The following is a 23,352-nucleotide window of genomic DNA, read 5'->3' as shown; positions in this document are numbered from 1 at the left end:
GGGGTGCTGGGCTGCAGGGGGATGGGATTGGTGGGTGCAGTGTGTGTGTGGGAGGGTGCTGGGCTGCAGGGGGATGGGATTGGTGGGTGCAGTGTGTGTGGGGGGGTGCTGGGCTGCAGGGGGATGGGATTGGTGGGTGCAGTGTGTGTGGGGGGGTGTTGGGCGGCAGGGGGATGGGATTGGTGGGTGCAGTGTGTGTGTGGGAGGGTGCTGGGCTGCAGGGGGATGGGATTGGTGGGTGCAGTGTGTGTGTGGGGGTGTTGGGCGGCAGGGGGATGGGATTGGTGGGTGCAGTGTGTGTGTGGGGGGGTGCTGGGCTGCAGGGGGATGGGATTGGTGGGTGCAGTGTGTGTGTGGGAGGGTGCTGGGCTGCAGGGGGATGGGATTGGTGGGTGCAGTGTGTGTGGGGGGGTGTTGGGCGGCAGGGGGATGGGATTGGTGGGTGCAGTGTGTGTGGGGGGGTGTTGGGCGGCAGGGGGATGGGATTGGTGGGTGCAGTGTGTGTGGGGGGGTGTTGGGCGGCAGGGGGATGGAATTAGTTTGGCAGGTGTGGCGGGAGCAAGGCTGTTGTTACTACCCCTGTCCCTGCAGCAGCCTCCACTCCAGCTCTCAGCCCAACCGGCCCCCGCCCCCCAGGCCCAAGGCCGAGCTGGACGGGGCGGGGAGAGAGGGAGGCAGGCGGGGCGACCCCTGCTCTCGAAGCCGCTGATTGGCGCCGCGGCGTGGTCTGAGGAGGCCGGCAGGGTTGGGCGGTGCTAGCGAAGCGCCCCCCCCCCGTCGCGTCTGTCGCGCGCAGCAGCCCCGCCGCCAGCAGCAGCCGCGCGGCCCCTTGCGAGTCCCCGGCAGCCCGGCCGGCGCGCTCCGCCGCAGCCTCCGCTCAGGTCAGTGCGGCCGCTGCCTGGCTCCACCCGCGCGCCCTCCCTGCACATCTGCCGCCGCGGCGGCCGGCCGGAGCGGAGCGGGGCGGGGCGGGGCGGGCGGTGACGCTGGCAAGAGACTTGGCGGGTGGCAGGGCGCTGGGATCCGTGTTCGTAGGGCGCCGTGAGGCCCGGAGCTGACTCCCCCGGGGGAACCAGCGCTGGCCCCTGCCGTTCTTTTAGTGCCTAGCTCTAGTTGTGCCCTCGCTTCCCGAGGGCCGGGGCGCTCGAGGCGGCTTCCTGTTTCTCTGTGCTGTGTCGTAGGATTGTTGTTCAGATGTTTGTACCGCACCTAGCACGCTGGGGGCCTGAACTATGTCTGATCCTCGACCTCAAGTGCTACCCCAGGGCGAATAATAAATTAATGCTGATAGCGGACAGCCTGCCTCCTCTTGGGGTCACAGTTGTGTGGCTTCCCCCTCCTCTCGAAAGTACTTAAATGGGCCCCCCTTCTTGTAGGTATTAATCCCCATTTTATAGATGAGGGAACTGGATGCACAGCGGGGTTTGGGGTGGAGGCTGACAGCACGCGACCCCCCTGTAATAACCTTGTGACCCCGAGGGGTCCCGACCCCCAGTTTGACAACCCCTGCTTTAGAGATGCCATGAATATTGCTAAATCTCTGACTCTTGAAGGTGTTGCACTGAATTCTGTCTTGATTCTTGTATGTCCTATTGCTGTAGCTGTGTTGGTCCTAGGAGATTAGAAAGACAAGGTAGGTAATTTTATTGCACCAGCTTCTGTTGGTGAGAGAGAAAAGCTTTTGAGTTTACACAGAGCTCTTCTTCAGCTCTGGGAAGAGTGTGTCAGCTAAAGGGAACAAACTGTTTAGCGTGACCGGTTTCAGAGTAGCAGCTGTGTTAGTCTCTATCTGCAAAAAGAACAGGAGTACTTGTGGCACTTTAGAGACTAACAAATTTATTTGAGCATAAGCTTTTGTGGGCTACAGGCCACTTCATCGGATGCATGCAGTGGAAAATACAGAAGGACGATTTTATATACACAGAGAACATGAAACAATGGGTATTATCATACACCCAATAATATCGTCCTACTGTATTTTCCACTGCATGCATCCGATGAAGTGGGCTGTAGCCCACTAAAGCTTATGCTCAAATAAATTTGTTAGTGTCTAAGGTGCCACAAGTACTGCTGTTCTGTTTAGCATGAGTAGTTAACAGATTTCAAGATGAACAGTCCCATGAAATGTGTTAACTAGTTATACTAAACAGTCTGTTCCACATTGTATTTAGCTGGGACACTCTAAATTTCCCAGACCAAAAGAAGAATTCTGGGAAGCTCGAAAGCTTTTCTCTCACCAACAGAAGTTGGTCCAATAAAATATATTACCTCAGTCACCTTGATTCCTTCTTGTCAATGAAGTTATTGGTGTGGGAGCCACTTAGGCTGTTTTCAGAGTAGCAGTTGTGTTAGTCTGTATCCGCAAAAAGAACATGAGTACTTGTGGCACATTAGAGACTAACAGATTTATTTGAGCGTAAGCTTTCGTGGGGCTCCTTCTCACAGGTTTTTATATGTTATATGCTACCCATGGGAAAAATAACATGAGACAGTTGGAAGGGGAAAAAAATAAAGTTTATAAACCATTAACGGCCACCTTTTTTTTTTTTTTTTTTTTTTTTTTTTTTTAGTAATAAAAATATCTGGTCGCATCAGTGGTCCCTGAGCCTTTTGGTCCTTTACCTCCTCTGAGAAGTGCTTATGAGGTGTAAAGGGGAAAGGGAAAGAAAGGTTTTTAACAGTGGCAGGAGCTGCTGTTTCCTTGTTATTCTGTGAGTACATATCTCCCTCCCCTCCCCAAAGTCTGTTTTTTGAGTACTTGTGGCACCTTAGAGACTAACCAATTTATTTGACCATAAGGTTTCATGAGCTACAGCTCACTTCATGCATGCATCCGATGAAGTGAACTGTAGCTCACGAAAGCTTCTGCTCAAATAAATTGGTTAGTCTCTAAGGTGCCACAAGTACTCCTTTTCTTTTTGTGAATACAGACTAACACGGCTGTTACTCTGAAACCTGTTTTTGAGTGTTTGTTTTGGTTTTTTTTTTGGCAAGTTAAGCTTAATAGCATTGGATGCTGTGAGATGGGTAAGTCAGGGCTGGATATAACTGTAGGTGAATAGCATTGTGAATATTACTAATGTGAGATGGTTACACTTTTGTGGGCAGTTTGCACAAGAAAACTGTAGTGATTTTCTTAGTTATTTTATAAGAGCAAATCCAGGGAAGTACATGCGCAGCTTAATACAGTTGGCCCAGATTTCTCCATTCTTTGTTTAATATTGATGTGCTGTTATAATGGTTTTTGTTTCTGGTCCACTACATCACCATTTGAGAAAATGTTGATTTTTGGAAGGGAAGAATATTTGATTTATTTGTATTAAATCCACTGGAAGTCTTCATGAAAACAAATAATGCTGCAGAAAAGTTTCTCAATTATAGTAGACTGTGACTCTTTGTATATTACTCCTTTCCCCCTTTCCTCCCCCAGCCAATTTATTTCTTCTGTAGAAGAAGCCATACAACTTAACCTCAGGGTCTCGCTTTTTTTTTCTTTTGCAGCATAAATCTTTTTTTCTTTGTTATACAGTGTAGTTTTTGCAAAGCCTTATTTTCTTACACAAATAAATACAGAAATGTATTTCTACAGAATGAAGATGTGGCTCTTTATAATTGTGGCATGTTTGATCCAAGGAATTGTAAGTTCAGAAGCATTTGTCAGAAGAAGAAGAAATGTGGATCCTGAAACATCTATGAATATTGTAAGTTATGTATTGTAAAATTCATTCAATAGCTACCATTTAAAAAAAATTGTTGTTTGTCACCTGTTACCATATGGTTACTATATATAGTGAATAACTCTAGTTATCTTAGATATTGTAGTATGTTTACTGTGGGAAAATGCTGACTTTTGAAACTGATTACTTTAACTGTGGAAGGGTGTTTTGCCTATTTAAACTTTAATGAATAATGCTCTTGTTGTAGGTCTGGAATAAAGAACAGAGGGAAAGTGCCTAACCTAGTTCTTTAAATTGCTTAACCTGTTTACACGCCTGACATTAATCAGGAATCTTGTCAGCGACATTCTGTTTCCATCTCCCTCCTTGCTTGCAAATAGAAAAAAGCTGTGGATTGATTGTGGGTTTGGGTGTGCATGTGAGAAAGATGTAGAGGAAGTAACATATATAAATAATATATATCTCTGGCCTATATGCTGTCTCATGTCTTATATAAAAGGGTAAATAACACTCTCACTTTCTGCACATCAGTCATGATTTTATAGACTTCTGTCATATTCCCCCTTGGTCATTTCTTTTTCCAAGATGAACAGTACCAACCTTTTAAATCTCTCCTCATTTAGCTGTTCCCCACCCATAATAATTTTTGTTTATTTATTTTAGCTGTTCCCCACCCATAATAATTTGTTTCCCTTCTCCGTACATTTTCCAGTTCTAATATTTTTTCGTGAGATGGGGTGACCAGAACTGCACGCAGTATTCAAGGTGTAGGCATACCATGGATTTATATAGTGGCATTATGATAATGTTATGTTGTCTTATCTGTCCCTTTTTTAATGTTTCCTAACATTGTTATCATCTTTGACTGCTGCTGCACATTGAGCAGTTGTTTTCAGAGAACTATCCACAATGACTCCAAGATCTTCCTTGAGTGACAACAGCTAATTTTAGACCCCATCATTTTGTATGTATAGTTGGGCTTAAGTTTTCTAATGTGCATTACTTTGCATTTATCAACATTGAATTTCATCTGCCATTTTGTTGCCCAGTTTCCCAGTTTTGTGAGATCATCTTGTAACTCTTGGTAGTTAGGTCCAAAGCCGATTATCTTGAGTAATTTTGTATCTGTAAATTCTGCTACCCCACTTTTTACACCTTTTACCAGATCATACTCTGGCCCTACCTCCACTCTAGTTAAAACTGCTAGAAGGAACCGTACTTATTAAAACCACTTTTTCCTAGTAAGGTTTTCCTGACAATTGCTTTGCTCCCCCTTTGCTTTCACTCTTGTTGCTTTTCCCTCTTTCTGTCCTTGGGTAAGGACTTGCTGTTAATTACTTGTGATCTTATCAGCACCTTTGCCCCTCCTCTCATTTTCCCCACACTCTTTGTTACCTTCCCTTGTTGCATCACATCTGAAACTAGCTTATAAACTCTTTGGGGAAGAGAGAATTTTCCTTTTCCGTACAACACCTAGCATATTTCTGAGCACTTTAAAAAAAAAATAGTAACGAGTTATTGCCAATAGGATCATGCAGTGTACTGGTTAGGCATTTACACATCTTCTAAATGATTCTGCTAAATGAGTGTTTTTTTTTTTTTAAAGGTTTGTGAACTAACTCAATTGCAAGTGATGGAATAGAAGTGAGTTTTTCGAAGAGATGGTGTTTAGTAGTCCTATTTTATAGCATTAGTGTCGGACATTAAAAGCCATAACCCACGTATCTGAACAGTGTGCAAAACTTTCCTGTTCTTGCTGCAATGGTTAAGTCATAATATAAATGACTTTGTTGAAGCCACTGTTATACAACATTTTGTTTCAAACCTGCTGTGTTGTGGGTCATTTAGATGATGTATTTAAGTGTGATAGGGTTCCATGAGTGATAAATAAGAGTAAGGATCATGCCTCTAATATTTGAAATGTTTTAAAAATCTTGCCCTTTAGAAGACAGATGCATCCCCTCATCTGCCACTGATAGCACAATTTTTGGTGACATCACTTGTCTGTCATTGACAGATGTTTGCTCTTTTCAGTGAGTATTGTCTGTCTGTCCTTCTCTCTGTCACTTCAGTCTTTCCCTTCTTTATCCTGTTGTCCCAATCTTCTTTCCCCTGCTCCCTTTTCTAGCACTTTTGTCTCCTCTGGTTAGTGGCAAACTAGATGACCTATGTGTCTTCTCTATAGTGGAGACATAGACTACCAGCTTTAGTCTGGGATACGAACTAGAATCTGGAGCTCTCTCTCTGTAGGGCTTGGACATTGAGACAGATAAGAGAGAGATTTCAAAGGCACCAAGAATTGTTAGTGCCGAACTCCTATTGAAAGTCAGTGGGAGTTGGGTGCCTAATTCTCGTTGGTGACTGAAACACGTGCGGTAGAGAACACATCATCACCTAGTAAGAAACCTTTCCCTGATGGTCTCTCTCTGCCACCTACCAGACATAGCCACAGCAATGGAGACATCACACTTCTATATTGTTGTCTGTGGAAAGACTTCCAAGCACTTTACAGACATTAATGAATTAAAAATGTCAAAAGTTTCAATTAAAAGCTTTTGTTTTTCTTTTTGCAGAGTGAAATTGTTACCTACAGAGGCTACCCTAGTGAGGAGCACGAAGTGGTGACTGAAGATGGATATATCCTTAGCATTAACAGAATTCCTCATGGGAAGAAAAGCCATGGGAGGAAGAAGGGTAAGATTTACTTCTGCCTGAAGAAGGGGAAGCCTTGAAAAAGATCACTTTGATTTAGAGAGTGCTAGCTCTTGTAATAAACCTGACCAGGATAAAATGTTGGTAACCTATGTGGTTTACAATTACTTATAAAGGAAAATAACAGTGCAGACTATGTTAGAGTGGTTAGATTATTGGGGGGGGGGATTTCCCCCCAAAATTCAGAATTTGTAAGTGGTTTGTATTTTGCAGGATCTCAGACACTTTTTGTGTGTGTGTGTGTTGAAATTTTATGTTTACTGAAAAAACTCATTTTATGATAAGAGAAATGGTAACTTTTTTTAAAGTAAGAATGTATTAAAGTCTGTCTGCGAAAATATCATTTTTTAAACTTTTTTTGGTTTTAAAAACTTTGACTAACATTAAAGGTAGGGGCAGGTCCTATTCCTCTTCTGTTGAAAAACAAACCAGAAAGACACTTCCCCTCCCCCAACAAAACAAAAAACAAACAAAAAAAAAACACAAACAAAAATCCCAATGCTCTTCTGATTTCTGCCTGGAAATAGGAATTAGACTAAGTTGATTTGATTTTAGATTCTAGCATCCTTGTCGTTATAAGAAACTATAAAGCAAAGTAATAATTACTATAGCACCATATTGTACATAGCTATTTACAGTACTTAAAATATTGTAGTAATAAAAAAAAAATCTTGTTTCTAAAGAAATTGGATATTTTAAGCTGTACTGCACCCAAGCCAAGACAGAGGGCTAAGTGGATGTTGTTGCTTATTGCCTCGCCAGAAGTGGTTGCCTTTCAGAAGTGTTTGACAGGGAAGGAGAATGATCAGCATATACTAAGGAGAAGGATGTCCAAGCCGTAAAGAGTGGCATGAAAGAAGGCACAAAATTAGGAGAGGGGAAATCAAAAGAGGAGACAAAGGGAGTTTTCAGAAGAGAAGCTTGGGATAAGTGTAGAGAGTGGGAGTGTGTATAGGAGGGAATGAGGCCAAAGGTACTGGCAAGGCCTAAGCTATAGAATGTTTTGAAAATAAGACTAAAATGGATGTGGAAGAAGAGAAGCATGTGCAGGAAACAGTCTTAGATCTGCTATACTATTATGCTGTGGAAACTAATATGCTTGTAGATCTGAATAGCATTGGATGAATTCGGCCAGAATCAAATGATGTTTAATGTCCCTTGGGGTAAATTCTGCCCTCTGAGGCATGCATGCATCTATCATTTATTTCAGTGGGAGTTGTATGCTTATATCTGAGGGTAGAGTCTGAACCCATGGAGTTTAAAAAGGTGAAGATGTGTGATGCATACATATGTATCTTATGGAAGGGGGAAAAAGCTAATATCCTATAATTGCAGGTGTGAACAAATACTATGGCAAAAGACCCTCTTCTACCAAAGGCAAAAAAATCTGTCTGTCCTTAATGGTTGATTTGATCTCTCTGAAGCACGTTTGCCCTAACTACTATCTCAAAGAGCATAGAGGCAGACAGTTTGGTGCACAAGGCAAGCTAGTCAATTTGGCTAGTTTTATATTCGTGCTTAAAAAATCCTGAGAAATCTACAAAGTGAAGATAGATTATGCTTCTGTAGGTTTTTTTTATTGAATCTTTCATCTGTAACATAAGCAAATAGAGTGAAGTTTCCTGTCTCAAAAGAGTGATGAGGAGGTGAAGGAGGAAGCAGTATCAAAGTTCATGTTTTGTAAAATACTTTTAATTTTTTAAAAACAAGGATTACTGAGCAATTTTTGTCAAGTAGGATCCCCTAGAAGAAGAATGAAGACTTCAAAGTTCATGTTGACTTCAAGCTGTTATGGACCTGGTATCTTTTCCCAAACAGTGTATATTTACTGCTGACAGAATTCATAGGGCACATATTTCATAATGTTTCTGTTGCAATATCTGAGAAATGTGAATGGGATTAATTGCTGTTATGTATGACATTATCTTTTGAAGTGAAAGTCCACAACAGTCTACAGTTTCACAGCTGCAAAAACTGTAAGGGAAATTTTGTTGAGTTAAAAAGAAAAATGGCAATGACTTTCAGTTTGTTAATGAGTGCTAAAAATCAACATCCATACATGAATGGAAGGTATTAAAGTAAGTTCACCTTCCATTCCCAGTTTCCATTCCCATGCTCCTACGCATTCTGAGAACCTGCAGCAGATGTTAATGTTGATACAAAGTGGAAGGGGATCTGATGCTAAAGACAGTGGTACACCATCTTAGTTTGTCATTGTTTTAGCCTGAAAAGCCTGATCCCTGGAGTTCACCTATAAGAATGCCTTCTACGGCCTTGTGGGAAGAGGATGGGAGTAAGGACAATGAAGAAAAGCTAGCATGCCTTCAGGATCAGACCTCTTATAAATAGCACTCTATGTTCTTGCAGTAGTTCCTGCTTTTCTCTCTGCTTTTGGGTGTGTGTGAAATACTAGGGTATTTTGCTCTTGCTTTTGCTTAAGAACCTAATGTAATGTTTTTAAACCCATAACAAGAATAAAATAACTTTTTCTTTAAAAACCTGCTATTGTGGAAGATTACAGTGCATGAATTTAAGACATGAGTATCATAAAGGCTGCTCATCTTACAGTCCTATAGCTTAACCACTCAAATATAGATATGAAGCAAATATTGAATACTCACTAGAATTTGTGTCAGGAGTTCAGTGCCAGGAGAACATGAAGCTTTGATTTTTAACTACATAACATGCTTTATCTTTCAGGTCCCAAGCCCGCTGTTTTTCTGCAGCATGGTTTTCTTGCAGATGGTAGTAACTGGATCACAAATTTGGACAACAACAGCCTGGGCTTTATGCTGGCAGATGCTGGCTATGATGTTTGGATGGGAAACAGCAGGGGGAACACTTGGTCCAGAAAGCATAAACACTATACAGAGAAGCAAGAGGAATTCTGGGTTTTCAGGTAGCTGGATCTCATTTCTGAGGAGTGCTGTTTATTACATGTTATACATGCTGTCAACAGGAACCATTCCTTTCCTTCCCTCATTTCCTCCATGATACCATGCCCCCACTATTAGCGCTGTGCCGATCACTGAATTTTTGGTTTCCTGGAAGTTCTTGGAGCCGAGAGAGTAGAGGTTGGTTTGGGTCAAACTGAAACACTTTTTGAATTTTTGGTGAATTGAAAAAATAGGAAAAATTTCCTTTTGGGTTGAATGAAACGATTTGTTTCCAGGCATTTTTAAAAAATAAAAGGAAACGAAGGTTTCAATTCACAGCCAAGGCAGTAGGGTTTCCCCCTTAGCCCAGTGGTCAAGACATTGTTTTTGTATGTGGGAGACTCAGGTTTGAATTCCTGCTGGGGAGCAGGGACTGGAACCCAGGTCTTTTCCTTCAACCACTGGGGATATAGTCATTCTCTCTCCTGCTCTCTGTCTGGCCCAATGACTATTCATGCACTTTGTATAAAAAAGTGAGACAGCTTCAAGAGAGGAGATTGAGACACGCCCCACCCTGAATACCCCATAGCCAGGACTCCCTCCCATCCCTTCCCTTGAAATTTCTTTGGCCAAATCTGCATTTTTTGGGCAAATAAACTGTTCATCTGAAAAACTTCACCCTGCTCTCACCCAATCTCAAAGAAGATATATTGGAATTGGAAAAGGTTGAGGAAAAGGGCAACAAAAAATGATTAGGGGATGGAATGGCTGGCATATAAGGAGAGATTAATAAAACTGGGACTTTTCAACTTGGGAAAGAGACAACTAAGGGGGGATATAAAAGAGGTCTAAAAGTCATGACTGGTGTGGAGAAAGTAAATAAGGAAGTGTTATTTACTCCTCATAACACAAGAACTAGAGATCACCAAATGAAATTAATAGGCAGCAGATTTAAAACAAACAAAAGGAAGTATTTCTTCACATAGTGCACAGTCAACCTGTGGAACTCCTTGCCAGAGGATGTTGTGAAGGCCAAGACTATAACAGGTTAAAAAAAGAACTAGATAGGTTCATGGAGGGTAGGTCCATCAATGGCTATTAGTCAGGATGGGCAGGGATGGTGTCCCTAGCCTCTGTTTGCCAAAAGCTGGAAATGGGTGACTGGATGGATCACTTGATTACCTGTTCTGTTCATTCCCTCTGGGGCACCTGGCATTGGCCACTGTCGGAAGACAAGGGTACTGGGCTAGATGGACCTTTGATCTGACCCAGTATGGCTGTTCTTATGCTCTGTCAACTACCCCACTTCAGTAACAGATTAAACAAGATTGTGCCACTCCAATTTTTTATCTTGGTTATATATGTGCTAATAGTGTGGGGAACTATAAATTTGCTATAATGGCCTGATCCTGCCTTCATTGAAATCAATGAGAAAATTCCCATTGGCTTGTGTGGTGCAGGATCAAGCCCTAAGTGAATCTTGGTCAGAGTTTGGCTGTTTGGAATCAACCTTTGGAAGTTTTTGTTCATTCTTATCTGACTAATCTTCAATGTACTAAAGTTCCATTCAATAGTTCTACTCTGTGTATGTTGATATGGAAATTTTATAGCTTTATTTATATAGCCATCTTCTTGTCTTTATGTTATAGTTTTGATGAAATGGCTAAATACGACCTTCCTGCCACTATAAACTTTATTGTGAATAAAACTGGACAGGAGAAAATCTATTACATTGGCCATTCACAGGGTACCACTATAGGTATGTTAAGACATTTTAATTTAACTTAAATACATTGTTTTAAAAGAGAGATTTGCACACTTTTGGTTAAATAATAATAAAATACGGATTTACTAGTACAGTTTGTTTTGTATCCTCATTAGAACTAAAAGGCTAGAGAATTAACTTTCACCTATTTATTTGAAGTGAAAACGTATAAAACAGTAAATTAAGCTAATAGACTATGTTATTCATCCAATTTATGTAAAAACAAATATTCTAAAGAGTTGTGAAAGTGTATATGAAAAATCATAGATTCATCACTCCAGCTAGAATTTGATGCTCAGGTCAACCTTTAATTAACCAAACCAGTATTTAAAGAAATACAGGACTGATACTAATTCAAATTGTTCTCTAAACACATACACAATTTCCAAATTCAGAACTTAAAACATACTACTTAAAACATACTCTGTAATGAAATCATGCCCTAGCTAAAAATCTGATTTAGTTTCTGTCAAATATTGTCTTAAGCAGTCTTTTTTTTTTTTTTTTACAGCTTTCATCGCATTTTCAACTATGCCGGAGCTGGCTAAGAAAATAAAAATGTTTTTTGCATTGGCACCTGTAGCCACAATCAAGTTCTCCACTAGCCCTCTGACAAAACTTGGAGTGCTTCCAGAGCTGCTGCTCAAGGTATGTATTTTAGTCAAGATATTTGTTTTAAACCTAAATGAGTATTTCTTTCCCATTTAAAATGGTTTTAGTAGAGAATATAAATAAAACTGCGTGTAGACTTAATGCATATGAATGTGCCTCTCTTGCGATATACACACTTGTACAGAAGATTAACATGCACAACATGAGTTCTAAGCCAAATTTTGACTTTGTATCAGTATATGTCTAGAGTTGCTCTGTGATGGTTTTCTGTATTGATAACTGCGTAATTGAGAGTAGAATTTGCCCCAGTGACCACAAAATGTATTTGATGCTGCCCACTGCGCTCCATGTTCCACATTAAAAAAAAAAAAAAGTGAGTAATAATGTAAAAGCAGACATTTGTTTTGATGATGATGGATCACATGCTATCTGAAAACACTGTTTATCTTTGTACCATACACAAGGATGTTGAAAGTCTTCAAAATGGGAGAATTGAACCAGCAGGCTGAGAAATTTAAATACAAGACAGGAGAAGCTAGGGGAAAGTTAAAACTTAAAATGTATCTTATAAACAGGGCTTAACCTGAAAGCATTAGTATTCCATTTACTCATTTGCACATGGTTCTAGGACTTGTGTTTCCAAAAAGCCATGACTGGTATATATAAATTAGTCAATGTCAGTAGGGTCATGTGATATCCTTTCTTCCTTTATATAGAATATTTTCCATTTGTCATCAGTTTCTGCAGATTTATTTAGCAATCACCTCTGTGTACTTCAGTCTTTATATAGATTTTTCCATTGATAAACTCACATGTTCCACTCCGTTAAATTGGTATGGCTCCTAGAGACCCTGTTTAGTCTAATGCCTGCTTCTTGGGCAGGCGAGTATTAGCATAAATGCTGATCCCATTAAGGAGAGTTGGGCTGGTAAAAAATACTATGGTGCTTTTTCAGACTTGAAATTCTAAATTCTTATTTTTCACACAAGTTGCCAAACAAAGAGTGAGAAGAAACAGAAGGAGGATACAGTGAAGATGTTCACTAGCTGCTGTGTATAGGGGCTGGACTGCCCACCTCCATCCACCCAGCTATCCTTTGGTGGGAGAAGGAGGGGGAGCCATGTGAGTTCTGGCAGAGGAGGTTTTAGATATTGGAAGTGTCACCTTATCTCTGTTAGGCGTAATGCACCTTTTCTAACCGTAGGACATGAATAGATATTTTTGTGTATTGTAACTGCCACTGGCTCTCCTTCTCCCCTCAGACAGATAGAGATGAGGCCAAATAACACCTGCCAGCTCACTCTGTTCCTCTTCTCATAGTGAAGGTGGCTGCTTCGTTAGAATAATAGGCTGATCAGTGTCCCCAGTTAAGAGGCTTTTATTTGATAGAAAAATGCACCTGTTCACATGGTGCTGTGAAACTTGACCCAGTCACAGTGACTTGCACAGTGAGCTATTGTGGAACCACCCAATAAACCATAAACTAGTGGATAAGTCATCGACTTTGTGCTGTGTCAGTGTGAGTAAAAAGCACTCTGTAGATCATGTTCAAACCCTTGGACTTTTTAAAAATATCTTGCAAGAGGAAACTGCCACCACAATGCAAGCTTGGTTTTATTCACATCGTTTGAATTGAGGAAGCTTCAAATATCAAGCATCCCAATTTAAGCAGATGTAGCTTAAAGTATTTAACCTTTAGCAGAAATCTGACATGCCCTCTCTGACATAATGAATATAAAACTTTTTAAAAAATTGGAATTTTCATGGATTTTCTTTGGGTAGCCATGAATAATTTATTCTGTTCTTAACTTGATAGCAAAGGTACTAATTATATATTTCGCTACAGAGTAATGATCTAGGCCGGGGTAGGCAACCTATGGCACGCGTGCCAAAGGCGGCACACAAGCTGATTTTCAGTGGCACTCACACTGCCTGGGTCCTGGCCACCAGTCCGGGGGGCTCTGCATTTTAATTTAATTTTAAATGAAGCTTCTTAAATATTTTAAAAACCTTGTTTACTTTACATACAACAATAGTTTAGTTATATATTATAGACTTATAGAAAGAGGCCTTCTAAAAACGTTAAAATGTGTTACTGGCACGCAAAACCTTAAATTAGAGTGAATAAATGAAGACTCGGCACACCACTTCTGAAAGGTTGCTCACCTCTGATCTAGGCACACATGGAGTGTAATGAGAAACATTCTTAATCTTTCTTTTATGAATTGAAGTAGTTATCCCAAGAAAGCTAAAGTATGAGTAAAAGTAAATAGCCTTCTGTTATGTGTATTTGCTTATTATTTTGCAGGATATGTTTGGAAAGAAGCAATTCCTTCCCCAGAGTTCATTGCTGAAGTGGCTTGCCACTCATGTTTGTACCCACAGATTACTGGATGACCTTTGTGGCAATTTCTTCTTTCTTATATGTGGTTTTGATGAGAAAAACTTAAACATGGTATGTTCTGTATACACCTAGCAATCATCTCCTTGTGACTTTTAAGAGTATAGACTATGATCTAAGAGTGTTTATACTCCATATGTACCTTAAAAGAAGTTTAATACCTTCTAGTTCTTGAGAGATTGAATGAGTATCTTTTCTTGCTGTGGACAGGAGTCCAGCTGCACAGTCCAGTTGATAAAGTACATAGAACTAAATTTAAAAATGGATTGAAAAGATGAAACAATTTTTTTGTACTTTGTGGGAAGAACATGGGTAAGATGGATAGATGGTGAAGAGAATTAATGGTATAGAACATGGAGAGAAGGGAGAAGTAAAAATTAGACTTCACAGCTTGGGATGTATCCATGTGCAAGAGCTGCTGAGATTTCCAGATCTCATAGTGGACATATGCAGTTGTTTTTCTAGGAGTCAATTTGTACAGTTTAAAAGTCTGTAGCTGTTCTGTGTTCCAAACGAAGATTGAAGCACAGGAGACAGTGCAGGTGTGTTGTGGACAAATTGGTTAAGTGCATTTCTAGTCTGAAAAGCAATTTTGTAAAAAATTGTCTACCACGTCCTAATCGGTTACACCTGTACAAATGCATTGGAGGAAATGTTGTGGAGGTGTCGCTGAAGATGCAATTTAAAGACTGAAGGGATGTATGTTTTGATGAGGGCATAATTTGGCCTGCGGAACCTTTTGTTGCTGGTGATAAAACTTCAGAAGGAAAGAATCCAGCTTGAAATTTCCAGTCTCAAGGTTGAGTTTCCAGAGTTGGGTTTTTGTTTAAAAACCCAACAAAAAACACCAAATAGCAGAACATCTCTCTACATTGCTCTGGACATCTGTGACAGACCATAAACATGGAATCCCACAATGCCACTTTTTAGAATTGGTTTGTGGAGTAGTACTGTAAGCTGGGGGCAGTGGTCGGGACACAATAGTAAGAATACAATGGGCAGGGATGGTGTATCTAGCCTCTGTTTGCCAGAAGCTGGGAATGGGCAATAGGGGATGGATCACTTGATGATTACCTGTTCTGTTCATTCCCTCTGGGGCACCTAGCATTGGCCACTGTCAGAAGACAGGATACTGGATACAATATCTAGATGGAACTTTGGTCTGACCCAGTATGGTCGCTTTTATGTTCTAATAGACATAAGGAGCTTTGGGTTTGGTCATGGAGAGAGTGAGTGCAAATCTGACTGGCCATTCTAGTGGGATCAAGCCACCTGAAAGAGCAATGAAATGGGGACACTCATATGGGGGAGATTGTGCAAAATATTCCCAACAAAACTTTAACTTCAATGTTAAGTTTTTGCTTTTCCATGCAACTGCACTAAAATATTGTGGGGAAAATCTTCAAAATCATTTCTTCTGTCACAAAATAACTATTTGGGCAAAATCACAATTTGAAACGTGGCCCAACTGATGTCTTGTCATTAACTTCAATAGGTCCAGGATTTCACCCTCAATTAAAAAAATTTTTTTTGATTGAAAATCTGAATATGGCATAATTTATATGAAACAGGGAAAATGCTAATTTTTGTGTGCAGAATTTCCCACTCCCCATACAATTTTGCATAGTTCTAAATTTGGGTAATACTTTACTTTGTCTGAGGATTCAGCTTTCAGGAGACAGTATTTTTAAACTGAAAATAAATGAAGCTTATTTGGAGCAACAGTCTACATTAGTAGAAGTAGGTTGAACAGCAGGTCAAAACTAGTATAGTGTAGGGAGGCATTTAAAAGTTAGAAGAGCTTGGAACGCTTTTGCTAACATTAAAATTTTTAAACTTGTAAATTGATATAAAAATTACTCATGCATATCACTGTCCAGTTTAAAGTCAATATTTATGACAAAATCCTTGTATTAAGGACACCATAGACTATTAAAACTGAAGTGTTTTTTCTAAATTTAGTTTGCTTTTTAGTCAGCTGGGAAACAAAGCTAGATTGGTTAGTTTCACTTTTGCTTCTAGTAACTTAAGCAATACTATTCTCCTTGTTTTTTTCAATGTGTTAGGAGAAGGCTTACATCTCTTCCTTTACAACCATGCTTTGGTTTTTGTTTTTTGGAAAAAACTCAGACCAAAACATTGAAACATTCCTAGTCAGATTCAGTTTCTTGGTGGTTTTTTTTTTTTAAAGTGTAATTTTAAGGTAAAATAAAACATCAGCTTTAGATCAAACTTTAGTTTTAAACTAAGTTGACAATGTTATCCAATTAATGGCAAGGCTTAAGCATCCTATCCAGTTTGCGTATACTAGTCTACTCTTAACTTACTCTATTCAGTTGTGCAAAAAGCAATAAAGGATGGAACTGATGCATATTAATAGATGAAAATTGTGATAAACTATGTTGCTGTTGCAGAGCCGAGTCGACGTGTATTCAACACACTGCCCTGCTGGGACATCTGTACAAAACATGATCCATTGGACCCAGGTAGAGCTTCTGAATCTAAAGTGCCTGTTGACCTAACTTGTTTATAAAATACTGCTGTCAGTGAAATAGGGGTAAAAATGTCAAAATGATCCCATGATAGCACAACTTTGAGAAGACTCTGGGACTACTAAGGAGAAAGTCAGAACAGCAGGTATTAATCACTGCAAGGGAAACTTTTTAAAATTTCCCTTTTGATGCAGCATATATTTTTGCATGAGTGCAAAATAATAGGTGCTTCAGATCAGCAGACAGTATTTCTGCCTGCTTTTTAAACTACCATATCAGAGATCAAGTTGCTATAACAAACATTTGATTCTCCTTCAGTAACCTTGGTTTCTGACCATGAGCTGCATACTGTAGCAGGGCCAGTGGACAAATTGTGGATAGTTACAGTAGGGTTTTTTTTACACTTTGCAGTCCACATACTTGCAATTAATTTAGTGGCTGTATCTCAGTGGTATAAAGCAGGTGCTGTACTCCTGTGCTGCGGGAAGAGATTTCTTGTGGAATCAGCATCTGCTGGTCCCTGCATAGGTGCTTGAAAGTAAGATACAATCTTAGAGTCAACCTGGTTGTCTACACAAAGTGTGTGTTGGTCTGGGAAGTGTACTTTGAGCTTCCATGGGTTAGGTATCGGGCCTGGAATGAAGTGGGGAGAGGCTCATACAGAAAGCTGGTTTTAAAGATTCATGTTTCTTAGACTGCTGTTTCTGAAAACTTTTGGACTGTAAACAGTACTAAGTAAGTTTTAAAGGAAAACTCCATTTATGTGGTTGTCAGAGTTCAGGGCAACTGCACCTGTATTTGTCCTCCATGGTCCAGTAAGGGCACCCCTTCTAGGCTCCCGGCTGCTCAATTGTCCACCTCTGGCAGAGACTCACATCTCTTTCCGTGCTGACTGGGGTACTTCAACGCTGCTACACTGTGAATTCCCCAGCTAGACAGGCTGCCTTAACAGGCCTGCATGTGTGCTGCTTTCTCTCCGAAGGCTTTGAACAGATTAATTGCTTTACAGATTAATTGTTACCGTGCAGCCCTGTCTAAGCAAGCATATTTTATTCTTAAGGTGAAAGCATTATAGATAAAACATACTGAAAACAATTAAAAGAACCTAGCATGCATGCCAAAAAGCTTACCAGAGATCATCTCCCTTCCCCTTCCCCCGACCCCTCCAACTCCAACAAGGGCTTTTAACAAGCGCCTGAGTGGTTGGCCTGGATTTTTTTTTTTTTTTTTTGTGCTATGATCCATTCTTGTTCCCAGAACTGGCTAAGTTTTCTTGTTCCCAAAATGGCTAAGATGGCTTTGTGTGACATGAATTCATTGTTGCTTTGCTGCAATGCAAATGCACCAAAACAACAGCTTTGGAGGAACAAATCTTTACTGCTTAAATAGTGACCTGCAGGCACTGAGCCAGATTTTCTGAAATATACAGACCAATATGCATGTGCAACCCCCAGTTTGGATTAAATCCAGCACAATTGGATGTTTATCTTTTTAAAAATCTGGCCACCTGTGTATTACTTAATAAAATTCTTTATTCCATTTCAGTACATGGTGTCTGTTCCTGCTTCTGGCCATAATCTGTAGGTGAAAATGTGAGATCTAAGACACCTTGTGGAGAAGAAGTGGGCATGGGAATGGTAGAGGGAAGGGGGTGTGGGAATAGTAGAATGAATATTGTAGAAGAACAAAGGCTATAATCAATTTGGCTTTCCTTTGCTCCAGTTATCTTTGTCTCATTGTATAGGTAAAACAGTACCTCCTCTCCCTGTGGTGTGTTCTTTGGTTTTGAATTTAATCACACAGGATTAAGGCAGTTCTCCAACTAACCATCTTGTTCTTTCTTTACAATTCCTGAGTGCAGACACTGACCTTCATGTTTTTGTGTGAATATTTATGTTTTAGGCCGTTAAATCTGGGGAACTCAAAGCTTATGACTGGGGAAGCAAGGCTGCAAATTTGGCTCACTATAATCAGGTAAAGAAATTTTAATGGAAGTCTTACAATCCTTGAGAAACAAAAAAGAAACCTTCAAAAACTGCCCGGAGACCATATCAGGCTGTGATCTAGTGAGGCCTTGCAAATTAAGCAGGGACCTGCAGCTGGGATGCAAACATACAGGCCAGGCAGGGGTGGCCAACCTGAGCTGAGAAGGAGCCAGAATTTACAAATGTACATTGCCAAAGAGCGTCAGTAATACGTCAGCATCCCCCACATTGGCTCCCGCCCCTGCTCCGAGCACCTCCCACCCACCAGCAGCCCCGCCGATCAGCAGCTCCTGCTCCCTCCCCACACCTCCCAATCAGCTGTTTTGTGGCGTGCAAGAGGCTCGCAGGGGGAGTGGGAGGAGCGAGGGCATGGTAGGCTCAGGGGAGGGGGCAGGAAGGGGTTGAGCAGTGAGCACTTCCCTGCACATTAGAAAGTTGGTGCCTATAGCTCCAGCCCTGAAATTGGTGCCTGTACAAGGAGCCGCATATTAACTTCTGAAGAGCTGTATGTGGCTCTGGAGCCACAGGTTGGCCACCCCTGATATAGGCGCTAGGAAATTATTAGACATAAGGTGGCACTGTTGTCTCCAAGTACAGAGTCAGTGCTTCAGATATGAAATGGGGTGATACTTTGTTGCAAGAGGTGCAGTAAATAGATCTTAACCAAGGTCTTGTCTGGAGTTGGGTGCAGGTTTTTCAGTGAATAGTATATTCACCAAAAAAAAAAAAAAATGCATTTAGGGGGCACTGAAAGTATTCATAAATTTGGAAATATTTTCAGCCAAAAGGAGAGAATTTATTTTGAAAATGTCAAACCCATTCATTTTGGCCATTCTGAAATGTTTTGACTTTTTTCGTTTTGAAATATATCTACATATTTTAAAAAAGGATAAAACAAAAAAAATACAAAAATTTCATTTTAGCATTTTAGTTTTAGGGTGTGTTTTAGTCTGAAACAATTTTGTTTTTAAACTTCTTTCACTTTAGTGAAAATGTGAAAAAAATAATCTGTAGTTAGAAATAAACCAATCCCCCCTGCCCTCCCCAGAGTTTTTGGTGTGGCCCTTCAGTTGAAAAATCACTTATTTGCTCATCTTTAGGCCTGACTGTTTTTAGATTATTAGTGAGAAGTGCTGTGAGATCATTAGAGTTGTATAGGGTTAATTATGCTGCCCTGGCCAAACTTCAGCCTACTTAAATCCCCCCTGTAGCTTCATTTGGATATCAAATTGTTTTCTAGATCTTTGTGCATAGAATTAAAAGTTTACCCTTCTTTTGCTTTACTGTGACTGTAATCTCTTGCAGTAATCCTAGCTTGAGCAGTGCAATACAGACTAGAAACATGCAGACTCGTTGGTAGGTGTAATTTTACTTTCAGTGTAATAGTGACCTATAAAAGCCAGTTTGGGATTAAAATTTTACATGGTAGACTCTTTGCACACATAACTCATCCAACATTACCTTGCAATGTCCAAAAACCTCATTCTTCCTACTGAGCAGGTTTTAACATGGAGTTAGTCAGGGCTTCTCTTGAATTGACTGCTGCTCCAGAGCAAAGAAAGGGAAGGGCTAGGATTCTGACTTCTTCTATCCTCTTGCATTTGCTAATACATTGCAGTACTGCTAGACAACCCATTTAGCAGATGGGCTCTTTCTAAAGCCAGAGTTGTTTTTTTTGTATATATGCTTTCATTTTTAAAAGATTGCAATCTTTTTCTCCCCGTCCCCTCCCATAGTCTACTCCTCCATTCTACAAAGTAAAAGATATGACTGTGCCAACTGTACTGTGGACTGGTGGACATGACTGGCTTGCAGACTGGAAGGATGTTGGCATGTTGCTCACTCAAGTCACTAATCTGGTTTACCACAAACACATTCCTGAATGGGAACATCTGGATTTCATCTGGGGTCTCGACGCACCCCATCGCATGTATAAAGAAATCATTAACGAGATGAGCACATATCTGTAAAACTGTGTGGGGTTAAAATCTTGCTAAATGCCTCTCTTGGAATGTGTGGTGTTGTCATGGCAATAGCACCACATCTTTATTTATAATGCCTTTAAAAATGCCAATAATGACTACTGGTTTGGATTAATATCTATTTTCAATGTAAACAGTGTTATTTCTTTCATTCTTACAGTCCCTTTCCTATCTTGCTGGCTTCATGCAATGTGGTAATACTGTCAGAAAACAATAATGTGCCTTTGCCTAGAGGAAATATCAATAAATCTGCATGGATTTAAAATAGGTTTTAAAAAGACAAATTAACCCACTTTGCATGTCAGCAGCCTGAAAGTTCAAAAGATAAGCACTTGCCCCTGAATAAAATATTAACATGGGTTTGAAAATCAAATACAGTAGAACCTCAGTTACCAACACCTTGGGATTGGACATTGTTTATAACTCTGAACAAAACGTTATGGTTGTTATTTCAAAAGTTTATAACTATACATTGATTCAATACAGCTTGAAACTTTACTATGCAGAAGAAAAATGCTGCTTTCCCTTTATTTTTTTTAGTAGTTTGTTTAACACAGTACTGTACTTTTTTTTTTTTTTTTGGTCTCTGCTGTTGCCTGACTGTGTAATTCTGGTTCCAAATGAGGTGTGTGGTTGACTGGTCAGTTCATAAATCTGGTGTTCATAACTCTGAGGTTCTACTGTAGATCTTTCCAAACCTTTTAGTAGTGCTCTTGCTCATACAGTGACAGTTTAACACTGGCAGCACAGGAACCAAAGACACCTAGCTATTTTCTCCTGTGCTTTAATCATAACTTAGCCATATTTTAACAGCTAAACCGGTCAGTTTACTTTCTTCCTAATATTACTCCAAGAAGAATCCATGCTGACACTGCATGCTTTCAGCGCCAGTTGGAGTCACACATTCTGGGTCTGATTCACTATTGCATTATTCCAGACTTCACTGGAGTTACACTCATGTAAAACTACACTAAGACCCTTTGTTTAAAATGCAAAGTACTGATGAGAATTATTACTTATTGTTTGACCTTGCAAATTGCTGGGAGAAGCAAACAGGTTAAAAGAAAACAATGCTTTCTGTAACAGTTACTTGTTATGAGTTGCAGTGAAAAGGGTGGAAGATGTATGTAATTTATTTTTTTGCACTAATAACCACTAGAAAAAAAGGCTCAAATATGTAGTACTGGCAGAGGGGCCAAAGGTAACAATTCTGTAATTCAGGTATATTGTGCCTCCATTTTCACTAGAACTCTATCCATAATCAGCGGCTTCAATGAAGAGCTAGGAGATCATAGGATTTCTAGAGCAGAGCAGGCATTAAACCCAAGGTCTCCAGAGTCCCAGTCTGTAATCCTGACCACAAAGCCATCCTTTGTCCATTGGCTTCCTCCTCTATTTGATATAGAAAATATTAGATGTTAAACTCTTGGTGGCGAATTCTTTGTAAATAAACTAGAAAAAAGCCATAATTTTGGAGTTTTTTACTCCTTATCGAGGCTCAGGGAGTCCCTTGCATTTATAAGTTCTGGTACTTTAATTTTTTTTTAAAAGAATTGCTCTTAATATCCTAGTTGTGACTCCTAACAGAGCCCTATGCTCTATATTCCTGGTATTGGCATTTGCTTTAAATTACTTTCAGTTGCTTTAAAAAGGAAGTCTCTGAAAGAGAGTGAAATGGTTTGGACAGCTGTCATCGCAGTGCATGATCATAAATGCTTTAAATATTTTTCAATAAATCAGGATGATCTGTCAGAGCTTGGAATGGTGTTTTCTGTTACGTTGCATGTAGTTTTACATATGCATATATAATGTTTGTCAAAAATATTTCATTGACATAGGTGTCCAGGACGGATACAATGTAGGGATAAGGTAGCAGACTAAACGCCCATGCACACTTCACCCCAGTCGTGAAAGGGTCACTCTCTAGAGCTAATAGATCGTTCATTTAGTCTCTGGCTTCTCATGTGAGACTTTCAAGAAGGGTGCCAGTTTTGATAACGTGTTCACAGGAACCAGACTGAGACCCCAACACATGGCTTTTAAGCCTCCATACAGTAGGTTATGACTTCTCCTCACACCAGTGACCTGGGGAAAAGGCTTCCTTCTTCATACTCGTAGTCACAATCCCATTACCCCGTTGTCTGTTAATCTGATATACAGTGAATAACAATGTTGCTATGCAGTGGCCTAGTCTCAAGACTCTCTGAGATAGAGAACATGAATTTCATTTATTGTCTCCATACGCTGAACACGAGCTGCAAATTGCATTTGAACATTAGGGTTTCCCCCTTTGGAACATGTTTGATCTTAAACTCAGCAAGTTCATGTTGTGAGTACAGTAGAGAATGAGCATTTGGGTAGCTGGGTCCACAAACTATCAACTTTCCCTAGGTTGCTGCCTTGGGCTGTCCCAGCATGAGTGGAGGCAGCACAAAAGCAGCATCCCATGTTCCACAGGAGCCTCTGCAAAGTTTCTGTTCTTTGCAGGGACTGGGATAGGGATTATAAACTCCACAACTGCCTCTGTTCCTGTGGAGGTATATCTGCTGGCAGCAGGATGTGCTTGAATACATGGAATGGGAAAAAGCATGCCATATATGCTGGGTGGAGGCAGGAAAATGATTCTACTAGAGTGTACTGTATTTAAAATGATATAAAATCTTCCGTACCACCCCCTCCTTCTTCGTGCTGGACACAGGTGCTGATAAATGTCCTAAGGTAACACATGCCTGCACCTATTTCTCTTTGGATTGGGCATAGACCCCCCTTTGTTTACGTGGAGCTGGAAGCCCCTGACAAAAAACCAATAGCTCATACAGAGGTTCTGAGACCATTTATATAAAAGAATAT

General features: G+C 40.3%; 1 protein-coding gene across 2 annotated transcripts; it reads left to right on the top strand.

Moving 5' to 3' along the window:
• The first annotated feature begins 773 nt into the window (after positions 1 to 773).
• On the top strand, positions 774 to 22,254 carry LIPA (lipase A, lysosomal acid type). 2 transcript variants are annotated; one of them, XM_073353784.1, is made up of 11 exons: positions 783 to 881; positions 2,571 to 2,711; positions 3,590 to 3,701; positions 6,251 to 6,371; positions 9,090 to 9,288; positions 10,915 to 11,024; positions 11,542 to 11,678; positions 13,951 to 14,097; positions 16,458 to 16,529; positions 18,438 to 18,509; positions 20,257 to 22,254. In XM_073353784.1, the coding sequence occupies exons 2-11, from the start codon at positions 2,641 to 2,643 to the stop codon at positions 20,488 to 20,490; spliced, it is 1,275 nt and encodes a 424-aa protein (XP_073209885.1). In that variant the 5' UTR covers positions 783 to 881; positions 2,571 to 2,640; the 3' UTR covers positions 20,491 to 22,254. The 2 variants fall into 2 exon arrangements, with proteins under 2 accessions (XP_073209886.1, XP_073209885.1); XM_073353785.1 differs by lacking the exon at positions 2,571 to 2,711 and having other exon boundaries at positions 774 to 881.
• Positions 22,255 to 23,352: the final 1,098 nt, after the last annotated feature.

This window comes from Lepidochelys kempii, chromosome 7 (assembly GCF_965140265.1).
Source record: "Lepidochelys kempii isolate rLepKem1 chromosome 7, rLepKem1.hap2, whole genome shotgun sequence".
In the NCBI taxonomy this organism is placed as follows: domain Eukaryota; kingdom Metazoa; phylum Chordata; order Testudines; family Cheloniidae; genus Lepidochelys; species Lepidochelys kempii.
Note: the sequence above shows the minus strand (reverse complement) of the source record. Positions and strands in the feature narration are given on the sequence as shown.

Coding starts and splice junctions, on each gene's coding strand:
- LIPA (XM_073353784.1), top strand. CDS start 2,641: ATGAGGTGTAAAGGGGAAAGGGAAAGAAAGGTTTTTAACAGTGGCAGG. Junction 6,372..9,089: donor AAGCCATGGGAGGAAGAAGG/GTAAGATTTACT, acceptor TTTATCTTTCAG/GTCCCAAGCCCGCTGTTTTT. Junction 9,289..10,914: donor GAGGAATTCTGGGTTTTCAG/GTAGCTGGATCT, acceptor TTTATGTTATAG/TTTTGATGAAATGGCTAAAT.